Source organism: Platalea leucorodia (genome assembly GCF_965183815.1).
Source record: "Platalea leucorodia genome assembly, chromosome: 17".
NCBI lineage: Eukaryota > Metazoa > Chordata > Aves > Pelecaniformes > Threskiornithidae > Platalea > Platalea leucorodia.
In genome coordinates, this window is record NC_138839.1 from 3,638,209 (window position 1) to 3,662,353 (window position 24,145).

At 43.9% G+C, this 24,145-nt stretch overlaps 2 protein-coding genes and 1 long non-coding RNA gene across 7 annotated transcripts in view; 2 read left to right on the forward strand and 1 right to left on the reverse strand.

Annotated features, from left to right (window-relative positions):
- The window catches only part of LOC309598496 (tumor necrosis factor receptor superfamily member 4-like), a 29,591-nt gene extending 18,592 nt beyond the window's left edge, over positions 1 to 10,999 (forward strand). For 2 of the 5 annotated variants that reach the window (XR_014230071.1, XR_014230073.1), the window contains exon 8: positions 1,909 to 2,910. Coding sequence is in view for 2 of the 5 variants with exons in the window: in XM_082329152.1 (XP_082185278.1) it covers positions 2,945 to 3,119; positions 5,373 to 5,507; positions 6,016 to 6,103; positions 6,610 to 6,698; positions 7,679 to 7,819; positions 8,093 to 8,244 (780 nt within the window). In the remaining 3 variants the exon portion in view is untranslated. Of the gene's footprint in view, positions 1 to 1,239; positions 1,328 to 1,908; positions 3,120 to 5,372; positions 5,508 to 6,015; positions 6,104 to 6,609; positions 6,699 to 7,678; positions 7,820 to 8,092 lie in introns of those variants that run through there. The other 3 variants (XM_082329152.1, XM_082329153.1, XR_014230072.1) reach the window with 3 other exon arrangements.
- Positions 11,000 to 11,768: 769 nt separating this feature from the next.
- Positions 11,769 to 14,775, forward strand: LOC309598488. Its single transcript, XR_014230069.1, has 3 exons — positions 11,769 to 11,840; positions 13,516 to 13,700; positions 14,662 to 14,775. It is a non-coding gene; the product is annotated as an uncharacterized lncRNA (long non-coding RNA).
- A 731-nt stretch (positions 14,776 to 15,506) lies between these two features.
- Positions 15,507 to 23,849, reverse strand: LOC309598351 (putative pleckstrin homology domain-containing family N member 1). The gene is made up of 11 exons (XM_082328832.1): positions 23,746 to 23,849; positions 22,449 to 22,527; positions 21,795 to 21,941; positions 21,274 to 21,360; positions 20,047 to 20,119; positions 19,237 to 19,373; positions 17,770 to 17,916; positions 17,161 to 17,247; positions 16,938 to 17,013; positions 16,416 to 16,492; positions 15,507 to 15,641 (listed from the first exon to the last, which is right to left on the reverse strand). The coding sequence occupies exons 1-11, from the start codon at positions 23,832 to 23,834 to the stop codon at positions 15,549 to 15,551; spliced, it is 1,092 nt and encodes a 363-aa protein (XP_082184958.1). The 5' UTR covers positions 23,835 to 23,849; the 3' UTR covers positions 15,507 to 15,548.
- Positions 23,850 to 24,145: the final 296 nt, after the last annotated feature.

Genomic DNA, 24,145 nt, shown 5'->3' on the forward strand with positions numbered 1-24,145 from the left:
CTGGGCTATGGCCTTGAGGTGTAACTTCCAGAAAGTGAGGCTAAATGACTCTCAGCTCCTCGGGACCCCAGCTTTGGCATCGGAACAACTGTCAGGGTCCTAACAGGGTTTGTCTCCTCCGCGTCAGTATTGAGAGCGGGACTCCACCCAGGCTACAAGTGCACATAAAGCCTCGGGGAGTTTCTGGGGAGCCTGAGCTGCACCCCTGGGCAAGTCTCTCAGCAACACACAGAGCAGATCCCATCTGCACACCTCATGAATAGATGATTTGTCAGGGTTACTCCTAAGACCATTTGTGACATGTCCCACAATTTCTGTCAGTGTTGCCAGCTACTGTAAGAGGGTTTGCAGCCCTTTTATGTTTGTAGGGAGCCTACACACTATCTTCTAATGAAACTGGAAGCACCTGACCTCAAAGGCGGGTGCTGGTGGGACGATGGAGAAATCTTGATTTCTAGATATTTGGCTTTCCTTCATGGGTCTTTTGTTCTTGCTTTCTTTGTGCAGGTGAGACAAAATACTTCTTTTACAGAGAAAGACTTGTAGAGCCAGGGAAAGTGTTGGGCTGAATGGGAAGGTGTATCCCCTCCTGTCCACAGTCTCTTTATGGATGTGTTGAGGAGCTTCTAAAAGTTGCTGGTGCCACATTTCCCCACTGGACCAGCCTGTGCTGGGGAAGGGGCAAAGGGCAGGAGAAGGTGGAAGGGAGAGTTTGGCTAGCACGCTGTTTACAAGAGCAGTAGCAGCACTTGTTTTCAGGGCAGATGGGGGCTGCTCTGCCTCCAGGAATACTGGCTGCAGCCACAGTAAGGTGGCTCCAGGTATTCCTTGCCCTATTACGTGAGGAGGAGTATTTTCAAATGGCATTGCAGCCAGCATGCCCTGGGGTGAATCTTAACGTAACCACATAGTAAGGCTTTTGAAACAAGTTCTCCTTATTATTGGCCTATTCTTATAATAAAGATACCCGCAGAGTTGGTCAGGGCTTGTGTGCAATTCCGAAATGGTCTTAACTGATTGGTCTGCGGAGTATATTGCTGCAGTGTCCAAGTGCTTTGCCTAATAACTTGTCTTCATCATAAGACTATGCAGAGTTCTGAAGAAGGGGAGACAAAGTTTTCTGTGCTGCTGAGCGCACCGTGTTTTCTGCACAGGGGCAGCACCCTGACCGGTACCTGTAAACCCGCCCTGTCTCTGTGTTGCCCAAGCATTGTGGTTATGCTGGTTGGAGGAGCTGGTGAAAGGAATCCTGACTTGGGGGACTGAACCCAAGAACTGCGGTGTCCAGGGCTCTCCGTGCCCTGTCGGGCAGCAGCTGCAGCAGGCAGTGCGTCTGTTTTTCCAGTGTAGCGTGAGTAGTACGGGCTGTGGCAAGTGTGAGGAGCAGTGCTGTGTGGGAAGAGGAGGGGATCTCCTGTGGGACAGCAGTACACAGTAGGAGGTTTTTAGTTTCTGAAACATAACAGTTAGCCTTCTAGAGGCATTATGTGGTTAAAACTGACGGCAGAGACCTGTGTCTTTTGCCTGCTTGCAGCTAGTTTGGCTGTCATCTTTTGATAGAAAGCACATTTAAGAGTACAAGCAGCTTTGCAGCATACGTTTTTAAAACTAGAAGGGTCTGTTGCATACCAAATGGATCTGATTGTTTCCAACCCATGACAGGAGCGCAGGTAGATCCCTGAATAGGCCAAAGACTAAGTGAAAAGTGCGTTGGCTGACCTACTCTTTGAGATCCATAGGTGAATCTTCAGGAAGAAAGCATAGAACACACTGAAGGAAGAGCGATGGTGTCTGTGTGGGAAGCTTGTTTAGGCTTCATTGGCTGCGTATTAAACCAAGGAATCAACAGGGCAAATGTCAAATGCTGTAGGCGTGGCATTTTCTAGAGGCACTCATCTCTCTTCACAGGTCTGACTCTCCCTTGCCTTGACCTATTTGTCATCACATGCAGTGTGGAAAAGAATCCGTTAAAAACTGCTTCTGCATCAGAATTCATCTGTTCAGTTGAGAATGAGGTTGGATTTTAAATAATATCTTCACTGTGCACACATAAAAGCAACCACAAGCTACAGGGATAGAAGCAAACCCTGGGGTACAGTGGAAACGGAAGCGGGGGGGAAGCAAGCAGGCTGTCTGCACGTAAAGCAGAGATGGAAGTTTGCATATGCGTTTGTATAAGGCAAGACATTTTGGAATTGAAACCCAGCAGCAGGTGATGATTACAGGCAACATGTCTGTGTCTATGTACAATTTTACTGAGCAGCTCTTTTGTTACCTAAATCCCAGGAGTCTGGGGGTCAGAGGAGCAGTACGTGTCTCTAAAGAGCCCATTGCAGCCAATTTCAATTTTGGTACCAGGGCTGATCTTCCTGTGGGGAAGACAGTGTTTTTTGTCTTGGCTTCATGGTATCTGCATGGAATTACATCGGCTGTGGAAAATAATTCAAGAGTCTCCTAATCCAGAGTGAAAGAAGTTGAAAACAATTAACAGAATCAGAATCAGAAAATCTGAATGGACGGATGGGCTAATTATGCATTGCAATCTGATAGTTAAATGCTTGAAGGTTTGTGAGTTCATTAGGAACTCTCAGTCAGAATGACATAGTCTGAGAGTGCTGAAGTTCACACACTAATTTAATTGGCGCTAATTTTCAGTTGTATATCAACTTGCAAAATCCTTGGAAAATCAAATCACATGATGCTACATCTTGCTCCTAACCTGCTGCTCTCTTAATGGAGTCACGGGTGCACGGTTACTTAGCCCTGCTTTTTTAAGAATTTGATGACGTAAAATAAGATCCTTTCCCCGCCCCAAAAGAAGCAGGAAGAGTGCGGCCACAAAAAGCACAGTGCCTTCCCACAGTGTCAGGGGAAAGAGTACTTTTGCAGGGAAGTTCTGATACAAGCCCACCCTAGTGTGCTTTTGGGCTGTATAGCTCAAGACATGACTGAACAGACAAGTGAAGCCGGTCACCTCAAGATTCGAACTTGCTTGCTGCTGGTGGTGTGCCTATGGCAATGGACACAGCAAACTCTGGCAACGTCATGCCAGGATGGTGAACTGAAAATAATCAGTAAAGATGAAAAGAAATGCTGCCCCAAATGCAGCTCAAACACAGGTAAGGGAATGATGTGTCTGTCTTCTTTCTGTTTGTCAATATTGTTTTATGTCAACCAGGGTAATCAAGTGTGGGGAGCAGGCGTGTGTGTGTGTGTATGTAAATGTATCTTGAGTATATGCAAAACAAAATGGCAAGGGCTTCCCTCCTGCCCCCTAAATTCATAACATGCCTTAGCTATAAACTTCAGAGTGGATTCATGTTTCAGATTTGTTATGTGCTTATGCTTGCTATTCTCTCATGGGAAAGGGAAAGCTAAGTTTCTGTGGGTTGGTCTTGCTCACTAGGAAAGGTGTTCACTTTACACTGACTCTGAGCCCTTGCTCCATTCAAACATGGTTTTGAAGTTTGTCTGTGCCATTCAGACTTCAGAGGGAATACAGGGAGTGATGGTCTCTGTAAGGCTGTTCTTTGCAATTTGTGGTCCTAAAGAGCAGGAAGCATCCCTCTTCAATCCCTCCGTTCCACTGACCTGTGCTTGTCCCAGAAGTAGGTGCACAGGCAAGGTCTCAGGTGACCATTAGTTTGAACAGCCTGTTCTAACTTGTATCCTTGCCTGATATTAGGATGGTGGTGAGGTGGTAGTGGCTTCTCACTTGCCTGTAATTTTAAGTCAAATTAAGGCACTAGAGGTGGAACAGGCTAGCTGCAGGACTTACTGGGTGACACTTCTGTGCCTGTTAGGCTGAAGGACAGAACAGGTGATTCTAATGGCCTCTTCCATGGTCCCAGGAACAATCATACTCTTCTTCCTAATTTAGTGCTATCCATAATGGTAGCCAGGGCTGAACAGTAGGGAACATGCAGCTGTTTGTATGACCTACAGCAAGGAATGCACCTTCCTTTTCTGTTTGTCTTGAAACAGGATCGCTGGGAGCCTTGTCTAGCTAGTATGGCAGTGCTGTTGTCCTGTAGGTTAGCAACAGGATTAGCTGAGAAGTTACGTCTTTCGTTGGTGCCTGGGTAGGAGTCAGCCTCCCACCTGTTAGTAGCTTGAATATATCTGCCTCAACCAACAAGGACACTGAGTTCCCTGTGGAAGGAGTGAGTGGACACATGGGATTTGTGGGAATGAGCAATAAATAGGCGAAGAGCTATAGAGTCCTCAGTAGTGTGGAGACCCCAGGGTATTTCCCTTCCCACTGAGATAAAGGCATTCAGCATGAGGTAGGAGAGTCCTTGCTCGGTGGGATCAACTCCAGAATCACCCACTAGTGACACACAGAAAGAAGCATCCCCAAACTGTTTCCTTTTTGCTACCAGACTTCATGAAGTTTTGAAGGCCAGTAAGAGGAGGCCAGTGGGCAGGGGAAGATGTGGGCAGTTCCCTGAAGCCCTGTACATTCCATCGCCAACCTCAGGAGATAATCTTTGCTTGATCTTTGTTACTCGCTGTGGGTTTTTAAGCATGCTATTGAACTAGCCAGCTTTTTCCTGTATGTTTTTTTTTTTTTTTCTTTAAGGTTATACAGCTTCCTGGGTGAACAGCACTTTCCTTCCAACTGGTCTCCAACTGGCTGAAGGGCGGCTTGATACTGTTTACTGATGGGATCAGTATATATGATCGATCCTTTGCTTTCATGAATCCAGGAGCCTCTCAGAATTAGGGATGATACTTTCTGAGTGCAAGCAAGGTTGACAATAGAACTCCTCTAGGAATAGAAGGTCAGAGGGTAGGAAGGGTGCTGGTTTTATGGCTTGGATTTAGACCCACTTCTGCCAACAGACTGTAGGAAGCAGCTGCTGTTCTTAGGAAAAGCATGGAAAAGAAGCCCTAGCTCCACTGGCCAAGGATCTTTTGGGCATCCCTCCTCTAACATGGCTGAGCCTGAGAAGAGCTCTGGCGGTGTCCTGAGAGCTGACTGGATGGCTAGTTAATGTGTAGTGCTTCTTTGGGGCACTGTCGGTGCCTTCCTCACCCCGCAGTGTCTAAATCTGCACAATGTGGTAAAGCAAACCTGCTGCCTTGCTTCTGTCTACCGTGACCTACGCTGGTATTCCAGATAAGAGAGAAGGGTTACAGTGGTAAGTTGTGCGGTGCTCAGATAACCATGGTGTAAAAATCTGAGGGGTGCTGAATTTGAGTACTCTAAACTTTATCCGGTATGCATGGGAGTGACATCTTTCTGGTATCCATTTTTTCCACGACAGCACAGTAAGGAGATTTCACCTGTGTCAGCCAGTAAGACTAATGGTTAAGTTAATTTCTGGCCTCTATGACAAAGTCAAGTCTAACTTCTTTCTTCTTGACAGGATACAACAGCCCGTGTCGAAATATTGAGGACCATGACTGCAAATGTCCTCAGGGATACAGCTGTACCGATAGTGCATGTCAATACTGCGAAAAACTGCCTGAATGTGCAGAGGGCGAGGAGCTGATTAAGCTTGGTAACTAAAGAAACCCAAATGACGCTAAAAGACAGTGTTCAAGACAAGTGGCTGGCTGAGCAGCAGACAGTTCCCTTCACTTACTATAATCTGCTTTTGGGAAGGCTCGTGACACAGAGAGAAGTGGCGTTTCTACTGTGGCCTCTGGGACTAAAGCTCTTGCTTCCTGTCCTAAATTTGAGACTTTCACTTTCATGCTCAGGCTTCCGATATTACTTTTCTTCCAAGCTGCTAGAACTGTCAGTAGAAGACTGTTTTACCCTGTGTTGCCTCTTAACTTTACACCCTCTGCTGTCAGATCAGACTATTCTGTACCTCTTCTGTAAGGGGTCCGCCCATACGTTTCTGAAAATGCAAAGGTGGCAAGAACTGCTTATGTGTTTCTCCAGGGGGGTGATTCATAATGCAGAAAGAGTGTAGAGGGAATACATTGTGCTCTAATCTGTTGTATCTCCATCCTTCAGTAAAGGCACTGACCACTAATAATTCATGTTCTCTTTTCTTGTAGGCATTTTAGACTTCACATTCAAATGTAAACCATGTGAGATAGGAACCTATTCTAATGTTAAGAATGGCTGGTGTCGTAACTGGACTGAGTATGTATTTATTGATACTTTCCTTCTTTGGAAATACGCATGATAAAATTCTTAAATTATTAATACTTAAAATAGAAAATAAAATTGAATTGAAGATGAGATCACCAATGAGATTAAATGATTAGTTGTTTTAAATTCAGCAATATATGGTATTTCTCTCTCCTTCGGCCTTATAAATAGTCGGTCTCAAAGCATAACTTAAGATAAACTGCTGTGTATTTAACTTACTTCCAAGTCCAGCTCAAACTGATGCAAAATTATTCCAAACATGGACATCACTTGAAACAAAGAGGCTAAAAAAAATGTGCACATAAACAATTGTGATGCAGTGTTAATCTTGCTGGGGAAGAGCTATAACTTTACCTGCACTGCTATGAAAAGGAAAAAAAAAGGAAACAGGTTGTGGAAAGAGTGGAGGGAAGGAAGAAAGGGAGCCAAGAGAAAGGCTGTAGAGGAATGAAGGAAAGGCAGGGACATTCTAAATGTGACTCTTATTCTTCTTTTAGTTGTGAGAGTTCTGGGTTTCTAACAATCAAGCAAGGCAACAGTACACATAATGCTATATGTGGTTTCCCTGCTAAAGATTTGGAGCAAGGTACCTTCTCACAATGATTTGTTTCTTTGAGCCTATAACTTTTCTCTACACTTCTTCAACTGGTGACTTGCTGTATAGTTATCATCCAGAGCTTGCTATCCTTAAAATTTGCTTTGAAAATTACTATTGTGTGTCTTGCAATATTAATATAGGTAGAATTGTTGAGCTGGGCAAAAATTCCACCATTAAAGCACTGTCAGTAATAAAGGTAGAGAAAAGCCCAACAATTGTCCTTGAATAGGGCACACTTATTTGGCAAATTGTCAGAGTTTTCCATTAAACTGCTCTTGCGGTTTTGCTAGATTTTCCTAGGAAGACAACAGCTTAGTTAGTCATGCAGTTCCTTTACAAGTATTGGCTGAGTCCACCACACCCAGAATTGAAATCTCACGGATCAAATTAGATAGGAATAAGGGGGTACAGGCTTTGCAGGTGCGGAGTATCTTGAAGACAGCAAGCTGCACTGCTCCTGCCTTTCCCCCCACCCTTGTCCCTACAGTGAATTGGTGCCTTTCAGGTCTGGGCCCTTCCTTCAGAGAAATTGTTAGTTCTGCTGAGACAAATTGCAAAAAGGCGCTACTTTTAACTCCTGTGAGGCAGACACAAGTTTGAAAATTTGGCTTGCTGTAGTGCTATTCAGGGAAACATTGAAGCCAAATCCCCCCAAAAAAGTAAACCCCAAAACCTAGTAGATAGAACAAGTGATAGCTGCAAGAGAGAGAAACATTGAACAATGAAGAGATCAGGCATGTGGGGTTTTTGCGTGAGTGCTTCTTACCACAGACAGTGACCTATTGCACCCTTCACTGGGAGCATCTCAGTTTTATTGTTAATACCTGCACTGTTTTTTTTTCCTTGGAAAATTATTTTCCACAGAAAGAGGAAATTAATCTCTAAATTTCCTTGGAAGAACTGCCTTTCCTTTAACAATAGTCTGGGCACATGATTTCTTAATCTTTATTAAATATATTTAATTGCAGCTCCTATTACAAATGACTCTCTATATACCACCGTCCTGGCCATCCTTACAGCAGTGGCTGTATTCGTTCTCATCTTGCTGACCTTCTTCTTGCATTTCTGCATATGGTCACTGAAGAAAGAAAAATACCATGCAGCTGACGGTACGTGCACCTTTGTGGACTTCTATGTAGCTTTTCGGTGGCAAACAATGTGTCCATTGATCCAGAGTCAGAATGGAATAAATTAAGTTGAATAAATAGAGTAAATACGGATTTATTCTGGGCGGGTTACTTAGTTTCACTGAGATGCAGTGCATCACCTGTATCTTTGTCCTTTCCTCGGAGAGAGGCTGTATTGGTAAAGGTAATGGGCAGCTAACTGACATGTATGAAGACCTCTTGTATGTGCAGTGCTTTTGCTTATTCTCACTGCAGATCTGGAACGTAACTTCTCTAGGCTGCCGGTGGCTCCACAACTGTTACACCATAGAGAAGAGACTTACAGCTGCCAGTTTCCAGAAGAAGAACATGGAGACAAAACACCAGAAGAAAAGCCTTGTGATTTCTACCCTCAGAGTCTACAGTGAAAACAGATAAATTGCAATGTGCTGTGAGAATGGGGAGCTGAGCTCACCTTTTCAAAAAAAAAGGAAGGGGCTGGATGCATAAAGCATCTTGATATACATAGCCATAAGGAATGGGTTTAGTGGGCGTTTCGCGTTGTTTCTTCTCAACAAACCCAGCATTTAGAAACAGAAAACCTGCTAAGTCAGACTGACATTCAGTTCAGCGGCATTGCGTTATTGCAAGTTTCTTGGGCTGTTGTTTGTTTTTTTTTTTTCACTGATGCTCTTTTCAGCTTTGTTTGGGACCAGGGACCCTTCCTGTCATTATTCCCCTTTGCATCTTCTGCACATGTCTCTGTGGTGCTCCCGCAGATTGATAGATGCGTAGAAGATCGGCATCCCACCATCAATCCCTTCAGTGCTACAGGAAATACAGGAGTACCTCTAGGGCACTCTCACGGCTTTCCCAGGCTAGCCCTATTTCCAGGATGTGTCCTGACGCTCATGTTAAGGGAATAAGGCATTGTGCCTAGCAACCATATCTACTACTCGTCTCTAAGCAGGCAGTGCTTTTCACTCCTGCCAGATTGCCCTCTTCGTTATGCAGCAAAGGGCGATCACTCTTAATCCATGAAATACTCTCCCATCTCAACAGAAGGTGTTGGTTAGGCCAGTCCCAGTGCACAGAGGTGCCAGTGTGAGACTGCCGTGGCCACATCATTTGGGCTTGCAGAGATTTTTCTATGCAAGTTCTGTGATCCCCTCATCCTCTCCACGGAAACTAGGGGAAGAAGGGAGTAACATTTATCCTCTTTCTCTTCTATAAGTCAGCAATCCTTGGTACCTGGAATACTGAATTACAAAAGGGAGACTTCTGAAAGGCTCAAATGAGGATCGTGCTGTCTGGAGAAAGACATTCAGTTTAATGCTCCCTTCTCACCTAGCTTATAGAGTAGGAAAAGACAGTGGAAAACAGAGAAAAGCCCAACATTTGTTCTTGATGCTTTTTTTTCCCCACCTCAGAAGAAAAAGAACCAGAGTGTCTGCTGGTGTACACCAGCACAGCTCCAGTGACTGGATCATCGGCTGAAAGATGTTCTCCTTCCTTAAAATTGTACCGTGGAGGATTTTTTTTTTTTATGTTAGATTAGTGCTCCTCCAGTTTCATAGAGCTCTAACGTGGTTTCAGCTGGAATTGGTTGCTTTCTGTGAATTGACACTGATTTCAAGGAAGAATCTAGCCTTTGGCTTCAACTAGTTAAAACTCATGTGTCTTTTTTACATAATTATTTTTGTGTTATGTGACTGCAATAATAGATTCAAAGCTCTGGATGCTTTCTGCTGAAAGCTGCTTGGAGTAGACTTTTTTATGACCGAATCAGCTCTGGGCAAAAATGAGTTTGGACTCAGCGTTCACGTGAAAGGTTATAAATATCTCACAGCACAGCCATTGCATCAGCTTCTTCATGATTTCTTACAGATAACGTAAACAGTACAGGGCTTCTAAATTAAATCCTAACAGAATAATGAAATTTCTGTTAATCACCTTACTAAATAGTCAGAGGGGATTATTCCAAGTCTGAATGACATGCTGTTTTAAGTAGGGCTCTGTGAAATTACAATAGTTATTGCCTCCACAGATGTGTGTTGCAAAAGCACTTGACGAGAGAATCCTAAGAAGTGGGACAGGTTATTGCCTTGGTAAGCCAGTCGCATAGCCTCTGTGCTCCAGGGCACGCTTGGTGAGCCTGGATAATGATCTACCTGTTAGACTTCCATTGAGGTGACTCCAGGGCCTCTCTAGGCAATCCAGTCCAGTGACTGATTTCAAGTCAGAGAAGGAGAGAGATTTTGTAAGTTAAAATTTACATTATCCATTCTAATTAGGAGGAAGAATTGCCTCTTTGGCATCTTTTTAAGCATTCATCTGTCCTTGGTTTCTCTAGGCTCTTATCCTACTTCCCAGGCTGTGGTTTCTAGACCTCTTAGCCCCTCTCCCCAAGCTCTTTCCAGTCGGTCTTTCTTGAAGCCCCTGGAGGAGGTTTTGGCAAGATTGAATAAAACTGAAGGATTAATTTTATGATTCATATACATGGTTTCATTGCTGAACATTTCTTCAGTGATTATGTCAAGAGGAGTTGTCTTTTTTGCCTTTTTTTTTTTTTTTGGTGCATTATAGAATCTTATAACTGGGTGAAATAATTGTAAGGGAAAATGAAGTGCAAAGGGTTATCCCTTCACTATGATGTATTCCTCCATAGTCCTAGTTTTAATCTTCTGACTTCTCTGTTACTGTGTTTACTGCAACGGACATCCATATACCTTAGCTTCCCCTTCATGGAGACGGAGAGCAGTGATACTTCTCAACCCTGAAAGGATGTTGTGAGACATAATTAGTACTTTCAATGTATTTTTGCCGTCTTTGATCCTCTTACTATTAATCCTTGTGTTGCTGAGAGTTTTTCCCATAGGTATCCCTGTGTGAAATTCGCTTAAAAAGAGAGAGTTTTCCTCCATTGCTTTGGGAATGGGCAGATTCTTAATTGAGGTGAACTGGAGATTCAGCCAAGGCAAGGTGAAAGCATTGGATTGGATTAAATAGGATAACTTTTTTAAAGTGTAAGATTGTGTCTGCCTTATAAGCAGTTTCTCTGTGTGATTTAGACTCAGAAGTCTAAACACCAGTTAGTAAAGACACTTCTTCCAGCTCTTTCTATGTTGGCCATGTTTATTCTCGGCTCTGTATCGATCCTTCTTCTTTTTTAAACATTTTCAACGAGATTTCTGATTGTGACCTTTTGTAAAGGTAAAATAAACTTGAAAATTGAATGAAGTGCCTATGTGATATAATTAAGCAAATTGGAAAGGCAGGGGTTTATTCTTTAGGTTGTCCCAGTGTTCTTGAGCACGCTTAGTTTTACTTTCCCAGTTCACTTCCCCTCTCTTACAGAACTCCGGCTCTTTCAGCACCGCACCCCGTCCAAACTCTCCTGTCACTGAATTGTAGATCCGTGCACTTGCACTTTTCCCCCTTTTTAAGCAAGTGGTTTAACGTTTCCTGGCTGCTTGCTAAACCAGCTTTTCAGCTACCCGCTACCAAAATAGCAGGAAACTGTGGCTGGCAGTTTTTTCTGTTCTTGACAATGACAGAGAAGCAGCAACATTTTGGGCAAAAAAAAAAAAAATTCAACAGAGCTTACTATTTGAGGAATGAAAGATCTGAGCGTCTAGTGGAAGTCTGTGCCTCTGGCAGCGTGCGGCAAATCTTGGTGAGGTGTACAAGACTTTCTGGGCTGTGGGTGTCGAAGAGCCGACTGCTGCCAGTTAATACTGAAACACGATGAACAGAGCCATATTATTCATTGGAAATTTGCACAGTGGCCTTTTGGGTTTCTATATGCCTACCTTGAAGAAGAGTTCCACTTCCTGCTTACCTAACCACCTGACTGCACGGCTGCTTATTGATGGGAAAAGCAACCAATTTCCTGACTTCTTAAAGCTCCAATTCAGAGGGAAAAACCCAAAGTGTGAATCATTTAAGCCCTGGAGAATTTCAGTAAAAGAGCTGTTCTTTGCATCAAAGGAAATGAAAGCTATTGGCCCAGAACAGTGAGCCTGTAAGAAAACACTATATTTAAGTTTCCATTCAGAAAGAACAATAGCTTTATTTTATCAGTGTACAATTACTGTAATATTTGAATCATATCGTGGCTGGATTTTCAGCTCAAATCCCAGAATTTATGGGGTTTTTCAAGTTCTGATTTGAACTTCAGCTTGATTTCTGTATATAGACTGTAGGTTAAAAAACGCTTCTCCCTCAAATCATTTACATCCAATTAAATGTCTCTAACAGTATTTTTTTTCTTGAATCTCTTTTCAAAAGAGAAAATAAACTATCCCTGAAAAATATCCTAAAGTTTCTAGAGGCTAAGCAAATTTAGAAATACAATGTTTCATTGACATCATTGTCATGAGTAAATAATTAAAATACGATATATGGTGAGATCTAAAAAAAACAAAAAAAAGTTCCTTGGCAGTGCTAACAAAAAAGCAAACATGCAAGCTCCAAAATGACAACATCAAATTATGGCTTACCTGGGGACATAAGAAGTTTTATGCTATATATAGGTGAACCTTAAAAAGTATATTTCGTGTTTAAGAAAAAAAAAAAATCAATTTTTTGGGGGACAGTTGGTAGCACTTAGTCCTTGTTTTATTAGGAGCTGTCCAGCACTTATCTTAAGCTTGTCTTTGAGTCGTCCTCTGAGCTGAGGAATCTAATTGTAAAAGAAGTTCTTGAGCTGCCATTGATGCGTAAAGACTTGTTGCCATTTAGTGGAAGTCAGTCTGAGATGTGTATTTTGTCGTACCAGTCTGGGGAGCGTTTGCCCTCACCAGCAATCTTAATGCTGCCCCTGACTTTGCACGCTTGAATCCATCCCAGAGGTCAGGATGTGGATCACCCCGTTACGGCCACGGCTGGGCATCCGAGCCGGGGATGGAGCTGGGTTTGTGCCTCCGCTGCTGCTGCAGCCGCCAAGCAGCCGAGGACGGAGGTGGCTGCTGCTCCGAGGGCTGCGCCTCTCCCCCGTGGCAGGAGCGGGCTGGGTGTCGCAGCCCAGCGGAGGCTGCCGGCCCCTCGGGTCATGCTGCTCAGCCCCGCGCTGGGGTAGCTGCTGACGCGGAGCTCTGCTCTGCTGGCGGTGCCCGGCTTTGGCTGCAAGAGAAGCGCCTCTCGGGGAGTGTCTTGGGGTTGGATTTGGTGGTGGTGGCTGGCTGGCTGTGAGGCTGAGTAACGTCTCTGCACCCATTCTGCTCCCCGGAGGCAGGCTGCCTGCTCCCAGGCTCGGAAGGCTCTGCGGACAACCGTGATAGCTTTTCGCCCGGCTGTTAGCCTGTGCTGTGCGGCCACTGCTCTGTTCCTTGAGGAAATGGTAGATAAAAATACTGTTGGACACACATATGTGTCCTGCTGCAGCCTACGTATGAGTGAGGACCCTGAAAAATGGATAGCACTTAACTAAGAAATTTCTGGAACAATTCTGTCTATACAACAGAGGTGGAAGAAGCCTCCTGCAAGCTGAAAAGCGTGCCTTTTCATTCTGCTTTCCGTTCTATTTGAGACAGCCTCACAAGCTGCCGGGGGTGTTCAGTGTGTCAGACTTGGTCAGCAAAATCTTTCACCATCTTAAGAGCCAGCTGTTTTAGCACATGTGCTTTAATAATACTTAGAAAGGAACACCACTGACATTTTAAGAAGCTACTAATATAACATGTTTTGTGATTTCTTAGAAGCTGACATCACTTACCTGTGCCTGAGGCTCCCTTGCCTGCCCCTGGAAAAGGGCAAGTGGCTGGCATAGTGAGAGCTGAAACCGGCCTTCAGCAGGGAAACATCGGATTGCTCTGAGTTCTGGGATCTTCCAGTGACCTAGCTCTGAAGTAGAACCAAATTCAGCAGCTTTTCTCTCAGTAATGTATGTATATTATTTCCTGAGTAATGTATACTGTTTTCACTGATGCCAGATCCAGTGTTACTGTTTAGTGTTTTGTGCTTCTAATCTGGATCTGTATTCTCAAATTCTAAAATGAAAAAGGTATGATGGCAAAATTTCAGGGCAGGGAAATGGCACCTAGTAGAGGAGAGGAGTTATCTTTCTATCTTTGGTTTTGTGCACCTTCTCCAAAAATTTAGTAAAAAAAAATTTCTGGATCTACAGTTCTTCAGGATTTTCTCTGTGTAAATGTTTAAGAAACTTCACACTGTTAAGACAAAGAATTAAACTTTGTTTAAAATAACGTTTGATGCTTAGAAGTGGCTTGCTGTGCAGAATCAGATAAAGACCTTCCCACACAGTTTTAGGAAATGCAGGGTAGCAGTTAGGAGAATAAGGTGATACCCTTTTATATAGTCATTCACTTACATACATAAATAGTGATCACGGGTGTTTGGGGCCCCAGTGAGCTCTGGGGATTTCTTCATCTTTTAGCTGCAAAAAAGAGTGAAAGAGTAACAGGATAAGAGAAATGCTTGAGGTATAGAAACAGCTTTTCTCGTCCTAGAGGTTTTGCTCAAACAGAAGGCAACTAAGGATATGTGCAAACAGTGTTTCATTATGCTACCACATCTGCTCATGTTTCCTGCAAATTATTAGTGTTTTGAAACTGAAAAAGGTAAAACAATATTTTCACGGGACTTCCTGTCCTTAATTCTTTTTGTCTGCTTTCCCAAGGAAAGGGAAATTAAGCAATTGTCTGATTACACACCTGGTTTTCCAAATAACTTTTCAATGTATTGCCTAGTTTCAGCCCAACCTGGCAGAGGTGTTCAGTTCTTAAAAGCCTCAGGAAAAGAGACTCAAAATTTATGGTGCTTGCGGGCATACCTTTGTTAGATATGTTTTTTCGTCTAAAATTGTTGAAATATTTCTTTTGCAGTACACGCAGCTGTCTGTTTTCTTGATTTACATGTGACCAGTGTAGGCTGCATAAAGGAAAAAATTGGGATAGATGAGGGACCACGGGACCACACAAAGCTTGTTCAGGTGACTTTGCAACTGTACCACAGATGCAGCCTGGATGATTAACCTACAGGTAACTGAGAACTGTTTGAAATTAAATGCTTGGTTGTTTTGGTTTGTAGCAATGCTTCCTTTTCAGTGCTGCATGTATAGAGAGTGGCAAAAAATTCTTCAGGTGTTCAAAATCCAAATGAAATATTCTGAAATCGTCAAAATGAATGGATTTTATTCAACCTGGAGGTTTTTGGGTTGTTCTTCTTGGAGGGTAGAAGACAGCAATGAGTGTTTGCGGAAACAGTTTTTGGTTTGCAAAAACTTCCAGGATTAACATTTCTTCTTGATTTGGACAGGGAAGAAAAGCTATAGAAAAGGGGCTGTTCATCATCAAGAGCTGCACTGTGCTTGCCATTTCAAAGGAAGGCAATGGCCCTCCAAACCAACAGTTACCCGAATGCTGCTTTCTACGCATGGTTTAGGCTCAGGTAAACAGGTTTTATTAGTAGTATTTACACAGTATTTTACGATGTTTCTTTTTCTGATAAGAATCAGGCAATAAATATAGTAAGAAAATTGAAAAAGATTTCCCCTTGAGGCATATGTACAGCTGAGGTCAGAATCACAAGATGCTACATTGATTGCAATGGCCCATTCAAAACAGCCTCCAGTGCAGAACAGTTCGTTTGCAGACCCTTATTCACCTCTCAGTCTGAAAGAAGCTTGGTGTCCAATTTCCAGTCTATTCTTACTCATTCTTGCAGCTTCTTCAGTTTCTGTTGGGATCGTATTCAACGTATCTCCTTCTTGTCATTGCATGCTAATGTCCAACTGATGTTGCCGGGATTTCTTAGGGACGATTGGTGGTGGCTGGAGAGTCAGAGGATCAAGAATTTTCTCTGGCTGGAAGATATTTTCAGTGCGTGAATATCCTAACTCTGCCAAGAATTGACACACTAGATAAACATTGCCATGCCCAACTACAGAATAGCCATATTGAGTAATAAATACTCAGAGCCCAAGATCTCTTCTGCTTTTAAAACTTCCGCTCCTGATTCACCTTTCTGTCCTCTTGAGCTCAGATAGGGTTATGCACTGTGCAGGGTGTGCTATATGTGCTGGCCAACAAAAAATTATTGAGCCTGAAAACTAGAACCTAGATAAGGTCCTATTTTGAAGGACCTACTTGGAACTAACTCCTGTTTACATGGGTATAACTTCCAGGGAGCCAGGTCATAAGCTGGTAGTGCAATCATGGGTAGTGTGACATAAAGTGTCTCTAGCTTCATGAAATAGAGGCCAATGGCCTGCCTCCTCCCCTCAGTAGTTCTGCTTATTTCAGTATGTAATTTCCATTTAAATCAGTGCAAGTTAAGTGCTTAGGTATCAGTCTTTCACTCCTAGAGTAGGTAGGTGTTTTGTCTTAGAGGACCCAAATTCAACCCCTGCTGATGGAGTGTTTTTCTGTTTTTAAATACCCACTGACATTTTACTGGCCAAATGGATGAGTCTTATCAGCAGAAAGATAGGCTTGAAGAGGACTCCCTACTCAGGTGAGTCTTTTGTGGAAAAGGAGAATAAAAGTTGGGAGGATGATAGATCTTAGATGACTCTATGGCTGGGAAAGTCCCAGGCTTGAAAAGAGATGTTGCTGCAGTAAAGTTCTCTGAAAAATACCTTCTGTAGGTAGAAGAGGCATTTTTCATAATCCTCTGCTGTGGAACAGGTGATAAGGATTGGGTCTGTCAGGCTTCCTGCAAGACATTAGCAGGGAACAGTTTGGTGATGGAAAAGTGTGCAAAGTTTGCCATGACACACAGTTTATTAACCTATAGCAAGGAAAGTCACAGGGACTGTCCCTTGTGGGAAGACAACTTCACAAGATAACCCATCCTGAAGGCAAGCCTGAGCACCAGTGTTCCTTAGCGTCTCATTAGAATCACAGAATGGTTGAGGTTGGAGGGGACCTCTGGAGGTCACCTGCTCCAACCCTCCTGCTCAAGCAGGGCCACCCAGGGCCACCCATGCCCACGACCATGTCCAGACAGCTTTTGAGTATCTCCAAGGTTGGAAACTCCCCAGCCTCTTTCAGCAACCTGTCCCAGTGCTCAGTCACCCTCACAGTAAAAGACTGTTCCCTATGTTCAGACAGAACCTCGGGTGTTTCATAGCTGTCATCTTTCTTTTTCAGTTACATACCTGTAATTTCAAACTGTAACCTGCCCAGCAGAGCAGATTTCTCCTTTGCCTGGATTCCCGATAGGGGGAGTTTTCCCTTCAAAGAAGAAAAGAAAAAAAGGTGTTTTTCCTTCAGCCTCTCCCTTTTTCCCTTGCTATTCAGACTTTTTCATCACCCAGTGCTGCTCACTAGCTCCAGCTCCTTTTAGGTCTTCACATATTTGACCAGTATTTCCTCTGTTACCTTGTATGTGATTGCAGTTCTGTCCTTATCCACAGAGAGGAAAAGCAGATCTTCTGGAAACAGGATCAGCAGTCTTTCCTCAGAGTCCTGTGGAAAAGAGGCATCTTAGAGATGGCAAAAACATTCAGTAACTTCCACTCAGTGGATCCATCTCAGTCAAAGGCACAATATGAAGTTTAATGCCTATGACAAGACACCAAAACTCGCAACTGTCTGCAGCACCCATGCCAGCCACAGATGCTGTTCTTTGTATTTCTTATTTGGGTTGCATATTCATTGCTTAGAAAGCTGATAGAATATCACAAAGTGCTGAGGTTTTTTTAGACTAGGTCAGGCACACATTTGCAAGGAAATGTTTAGAAAACGTTGACCTTGCTGTGTGATTGGAAAGGGGGGACCATCCCTCCCAGCTCACACATTGTCAGAAGCAGCTTTCAGAAATACAACTGCATTACCTTTTGTCTCTTTAATACTGTGGAACTTTGACATAATTAGCCTTTTTTTTTTTTTCTTTTCTTTAAGCATCAGTTCTGTATGAGCCTAAACTTTCACTGGTTCCAGTCTCCTTAAAGCCACCCACGTGTCAGAGTGGTATGCATTGTACGTTACCCCCATGCAGCCAGTAGCCACCTGCACCATGGTCAAATACTGCATCCTTCCCAGATGTTGAATGGGTTTTCCTTCCCACTTCAGAATGGCGTTACACAACAGATGTCTCATCAGCTCCCTTTTCTTCCACTGCTCATCACACGGCACCTTTTTTTTTTTTTTTTTTTTGAGACAGAGCAAAATGAAATAAAACTACAAGCATGTTGTTTTTCAGGGTTATAGGGTGGTAAAAGAAAGGGGGTACATGGATACATGCTTGGAAATAGGGAAACCCATGATGAAGTTCTGAGTTTGCTGTAGGTTTCCTACCTACTTGAACAAAATCATGTGTACTGTGGTTTCATGAGCAGCAGCTGAGACAACCAAACATCTTTAGCTATTAAAAGGGAAAGGTCTCATTTTCCTTCTCCCCCTCAGAAGAGGTTGTTTGAGACACTGGTTTGATTTGAATTCTGATTTCATCTTAGTTCAAAGTACTTTGGGCTTGGCATTCAAGTCCCTTTATTGGGGGATATTTTCCTTTTCCTTCAAAGCAGTGCTGTCCAGCTAACAGGGGAGTGGGGTTCGATGTGGGCTCACGCTATGCGTGGCTATGCTGAGTCCTGGATGGATTTCTGCAATCTATATTGAATCCTCAGAGCAGGACCACCTGAGCCAACTACTGTACAATTAGCTTGTATCCACTAGCTACAAACACTTATGTGAACTGTAGGGAACACCAGAAATCCGCAGCTCTTAAGGATGGGTAGTCTGGGTTGCACTTTCTCCCCCCCAAACTGAAGACAAACATGCTCTTAGGCACGGCTAAGGCACAGTATTGCCCTAGAGTCTATGCCATGCTAGATATCAAGGCCAGCAGAGTGGAAACTGTTAGTTTTTAAAAAAAGAAAACAGCCACTAACAGTTCTGAACTGGTAGTAAATAACACTAGGGAGGGGGGAATGACAACCTGTCTTTCCAATTGACTCTTACCCTTCAGGAATCTGAGCGGACCACGACATGGGCAAAAGCTTTGGGAGGACTCGCTGCGTTGCTGTCTGTGAATTCCCTAAGGCACAGCTGTATGGGTGCTCAGTGGCGGGGTAATCCTGCCATCTTGTGACCCATCTGGATGTTGCAGTGTGCAGTGTGTCGCTTGTGCGACAGTCAGCGTGTATCAGAAAGTCTTTATTTTGTGACTGTAACTAAGAGGAAATTTAAATTTTTTTTACCAGTGTAGTAGTTATGACCCAGGAACAAAAACGATCAGTAATTTTTCTGGAATCTCTCATGAGCATAGAGTAGCAGTTGCAAATTTGTGTGTAGCAAGTTTACTTGCCGTAGCCTAGAGCAGCAGCCTCAAGTAACTCTACTGTTCGTTTCCAGCCTGCATTCTAAAAATCCCTGAAAAACCGTGTCCACTGTCAAAGCTGCCACTGTTTCCTGTTTTCATCCCATTCCCTTTACATCTCTTCTGCATTGACTCACCAGAAAAGAGATATTATTGTTGGGACTGACTGGGCAGTGAGTGTTTGCCATCTTGATTTGGTGCTGGAGGTGTTGAACCCACATGTTGAAGTCAGCTGAATTCTGGCAGCAAATGAGCCTGGATTCTATCATGGACCCTGTGCAAAGAAACACACAACGCCTGGGGCTGAGGAGGGAGAGCTGCGATCTGCCTTTGAGCCTAGGGGGTGAATTCTGGGTGCTGCCCCTCCACTCTGCCATTCGTTATCTCTATAGCCACATTCCCCCTCCGCTTTCATATCCCAGGATGAAACAAGCTCCTGTCTGTCTTGCGTTGTTCTTGATGGCGGATACTGGGTTGGCACTGGGACACTTAGGTAGCTTCCTTGTTCTAAATGCAGACATCAGCATTTGCCTCCTGTTTAGTTTAAGTAGAAAATTAGAGTAAAGGGGAACCTATAAATTATATTGCCTGGCACGTGAGGAATTCTAGTTAACCCTAAGGCAATCTTGGTTTAAGGCTGTGCGGCAGATGTGTCCGCCTGTAAAAACTAAGATTCCAAATTCCTTCCATCTAGCTATAGTCTCATCCCTCTGTGCAACTATGGCTTGTGTTGCATGTGAGAGCCCGGTCCGGACAGGCATGGCATATTCTCCAGCATGTCTGAATGTTGGAGAGGAGGCCTGTCCCTTCCTCAGTAGTCCTTTGCATGGCTGCATAACCCCTCTCATCTTCTAGCCACGTAGGCCAGTCCTGGAAGGCTCTAGAGCATGGGTATCGCCGCTTTGTGACTATCACAGGCCCCTTCAGAAACTGCAGAACAGGCTTACCAGAAATTTCAAATGTGTGGCTGATTGCACTCACAATCTCTCTCAGACGCATCCCAGCAAGAGGAAGGAGACCCTGGGATGGCAGGGAATTGTGTTAGAAATTGGTTAGTTACAACAACTTCTCTGTGTCCCACGGAGGTCCCTCTGATGTCCAGCAGAATGCTTTTCTGCAAGCCAAGCTAAAGAATTTCCCATCCTTCAAACCTTTGACTTTACCGAAGTCTGTGTGGGATGACATTCAGCTCGTTGTCTGAAGGCATAGGAAATCGGGGGTTTATTCACGTTCCCCTACCTGTAAAATGACTGTTCTCCTTCGTAAGGTGCTCTGAGGTATAGGGGTGAGCTCCGCCAATAGACCAAGGCTGGTGTTGAAAAGTACTTTGTATGAACTAGATGGAATTTCATCTGCCTTGCAGCCTCCCCCTCTTTAATTCCTGCCCCATACCCCAACCCGTGCTAGAAGACTACACTCATGTTCAGGACAAAGAGGCCCTAGTGTGCATTTTGGATCCTGTATTTCATAAACTCATGACTTCTTTTCTGTGTCCTCTTACACCACCAATCTGAACTGATGGAGGGACTTAGATTTTTATCGACTCCAGTGTTATACAGATCAAGGACCTTTCTGTAGTTATGAAGTTTCCTAGTTTGGCTTTCTTTTTTTCTCACATTTAGGATCCACAGACATATACCAAAGACAGCCATCAGGAGACATTGCTGTGCTGAAGACAGCTGTTCTGCTATGTCTCTCCTTGGTACACCATGTCTGTTCTTAGGACCTTCTTTCGATACCTCCTGGTTGATGCCTTGTTCACTTAGCTCACTCGTACAGAGTTGCAGTCCCTCTCCCTGGGTAAACAAATTAAGTGATAAGAGGCCAGGTAACATTATAGATCCTAGAAGCAGGTATATAAATAGAAACTGGCACTCCTCTTCAATCCCTGGAGCAGACTCCCTGCCCTGTTCAAAGTAAGCTGAAAAATGGCGAATTGGGAGCTACTGTGCTAGAAAACGTGCCAGAGGTCCCCTGAACGCCGTGAAGTGTCTCTGTCTTGGCTGATGGGACCTGCACATGTTTGCTCCGTCCTGAGCCTCCCTCTTGGCAGGGCACCGAGGGTAGGTGCTCGTTTTGCGATGTACATGCTAGAGCTATGAGCAAAGAGAGATTTAGGAACTCTTGAATATGAACATGGATACAACAGACACAAAAGGATTCTTGTGCTTTACCTCATAAACAAATGTCTTCTTTGTACGGTCCACTGAAAGAACCAGCAAGTGGAAGGAGAACAGCACAATGTAGCGTTCGCACATCTCCTGTTGAAATAAGGTCAAAACCGGGTAATGGCAATCACACTGCATTCGTTTTACCAGTCAGCTTCAGTACCTGTGGAGAGGGCTCGATTGTTACACATACAAATTTGCAACTATAATAACCAGTCCTTATCTCTTTGGGGAAAAGAATACAAGAAAATTCTGACAAAAAAAATGTTGTTGTTTCCCCAGGGAATTAATGAAAAGATTCATGCTGCTCAAGGAAGGGGCTATGGAATCCATTCAGCTTTTACTGGCACTGGCGAAAAAAGTTGAACATACTAGCATTAACTCTTGAAAACAAAGGTCAGGACAAATTGTAGCTTTAATCAAGCCCAGGGATTTGACAGTAATTTGCACAGGATGTATGAAATCCAAATGTACCCCTACCTTACCCCTTGCATATTACTCAGTGGTTATAGTAACAGGATGAGTACCTCCATGCAATAACTTCTCAGAAAAACCAGGGAGGACCAAATAATTTCCCCAAGCGAGTGGATGCTCATCCCTTCCCAGCCGCTGATGGGCTGTGTGATCAACAAGTTCGCTAGTTCCTCCCGTGTTCTTCCCCACAGTCCTTCTGTCTGAAACACACAAACATTACCATGCATTTCTTCGGGTAATCTTACCAGGAATATCCTGTAAAGTAAGACAAATAGAGGTGGAAAAATGGAAATGAGAGCCAAGCAATAATGATTTATAACACTAGCTAAAAGAGAGAAGGGGTGGTTTTGCAGCCCAGACAGTGGGAGATTTGGATGTTGCCCATATGTGTGAATTTGCATAAATCACTTCCCCTCCCTCTGAGCATCTTCTCTCAACCATGGTGATAAAGCATGGTCCAGGAGAAAAATCCAAAACCGACTTGTGATGACAGACTTTCTTGCATGTGAATTTGTAGAACAAAAGCTGAAAACCTGTACGTGGGCCTCAAAACAAAGACAACTGTTGGTTACTTGCTTTCAAAACAAAGGGCATGTCATAGCTTCTGGCACTTTAATGGGATACTGGTGGGTAAGATAAATCGGCCTCTGATTTCTTCCTTGATTCTACATCCAAATCTTTGCTTGCGTGACCCTGCTCATACTCACATCTTCTGTTTCTGCTGGGATTGCAGGGTCCTTAGGATGGAGGGATGCCTCACTCTGGCCTTCTGAGTTGGACCACATTCTGAAATGGAAGAGAATATGGAAAGGCATAGAAAAGCACTTACATGTGTTGCATTTTTTAAAAGAGAGAGAGAGACAGAGTAATGCGTAGTGAGCAGACAAATTTATGGATTTCTGGCATAAATTTGGTGTGTTTTAGAATATGCTGTTTTCAACAGGAATGTTGGTTGGTAACAGCTCAGGCAATTCTAGGAAAAAAAACGCAGCAGATGCAGAATCAGAAAGCAGGCATGTCAGGGAATAACACACCTGAACTTCTGGGGAACATACCACTAAATGTCCCCTGACATTACGCAGAGACTAGGTCCTAAATTCAACAGGGCACTTAGACTCCTAATTTTCCACTGGCATTGCATAGAAAAGAGATGAAGGCACTCTCGGTGTGCCTGCCTTAATGGACAAGGAAGGAATAACAGTGTTTCTTGTAATATGGTAAAATTATGGAAGGAAATGTGTAACGTAGCTCAACACTTGGCCTAAAGTAAAGAATACTGAGGTGGTGCGGTAAGGGTCTTCACAGATGTAAAAGACCACTAGAAAGAGGAGGGGAACAATTTTTTCTTTTTGTCTGTGGTGCCTAAGATAGAGACAATGGCCTTATCTGCGTTAAAAGTTAGCTATTCGGAAGAAACGATGGCTTGCCTGGGACATTGCAGAACCTTCATCACTGGAGGTTTTCCAGGACAGGTTAGACAAGTGTCTGTCAAGCAAGATTTAGGAAGAGCTGAGGCTGCTCCAGAGGTGGAAGCAGGACTAAAGGCCTCCTGAGCTTCTTTTCAGGCCTTTGATCTGTCTCTGACATGTGACAGTCTGATTGAAAACATCCATTTCTGACAAAACATGAGCAGTGCTTGCCAGAGCCCTAGGAGTTAGCTGTGATTGCCTGCCCAAAACAGAGGGAGTTGCATCCATGGCAGGAAGGAATGTTCCACCTTCAGTTTCTCAAATGCTGACCCTCTGTCTCAAAAGGCTGTGGCACATGGGGGGACATACTGAGGAGAAGTAAGCAGGATCTAGTTAGAAGATTAAACAAATCTGACACTTGGTGTTGCTGTAAATTCTGGCTAGAAAAAGGAAAGAAGAGAAAGCTTTTCCTTTAAAGGAGTCATTTGGAAAGCAAATACAGCCACTGAGTTTCAGGCTCAAGCACCCAATGTCTTTCTGCTTGAGTGGAGCTGATGATTGGCTTTTTTCACATGCCCCCAGAATTGCTACCTACCTGGTCCTGCCTGTCTCCAGTAGCTCCACCTCATCCTGGCCTGCTCCTGCAGACCCAGCCTGCCTGGCGCTCAGGCTGCAGCATCCCATGCTGGGTCACTGGCTCCCCCGGCCACAGATGCTTGCTTCAAACTGATGCTGCAGTCCCAGGATCACATGAATGCGCCTGAGCTATGGTCAGTTAGAGAAGGCACAGGAGGGGAAGGAAACACGCATGTACCCTTCAACTTACTGCTCATTTAGACTCCTCTTGGGTCAAAAGCAGCAGCGTCTGAGACATAAAAGCATTTCCTGTTGGTTTTGAAGCTCCCTCCCTCCCTCCCCGTCTCCTTGGTCCCCCAAGCGTCACTGTTTCCTGCTGAGATGGTGGCCTGATACGGTAAGTGTGTGCTGCTGCTTGG

Bases quoted from the DNA above. Each gene is read 5' to 3' on its own strand.
- LOC309598351 (XM_082328832.1), bottom strand. From the start codon at position 23,834: ATGGGATGCTGCAGCCTGAGCGCCAGGCAGGCTGGGTCTGCAGGAGCA. The intron at 21,361-21,794 runs GTACTCATCCTG...TTATTTCAACAG, and splicing joins TGAGAAGTTATTGCATGGAG to GAGATGTGCGAACGCTACAT. The intron at 17,014-17,160 runs GTAACAGAGGAA...TCTTCTTTGAAG, and splicing joins GAACTGCAATCACATACAAG to GGAAAACTCCCCCTATCGGG.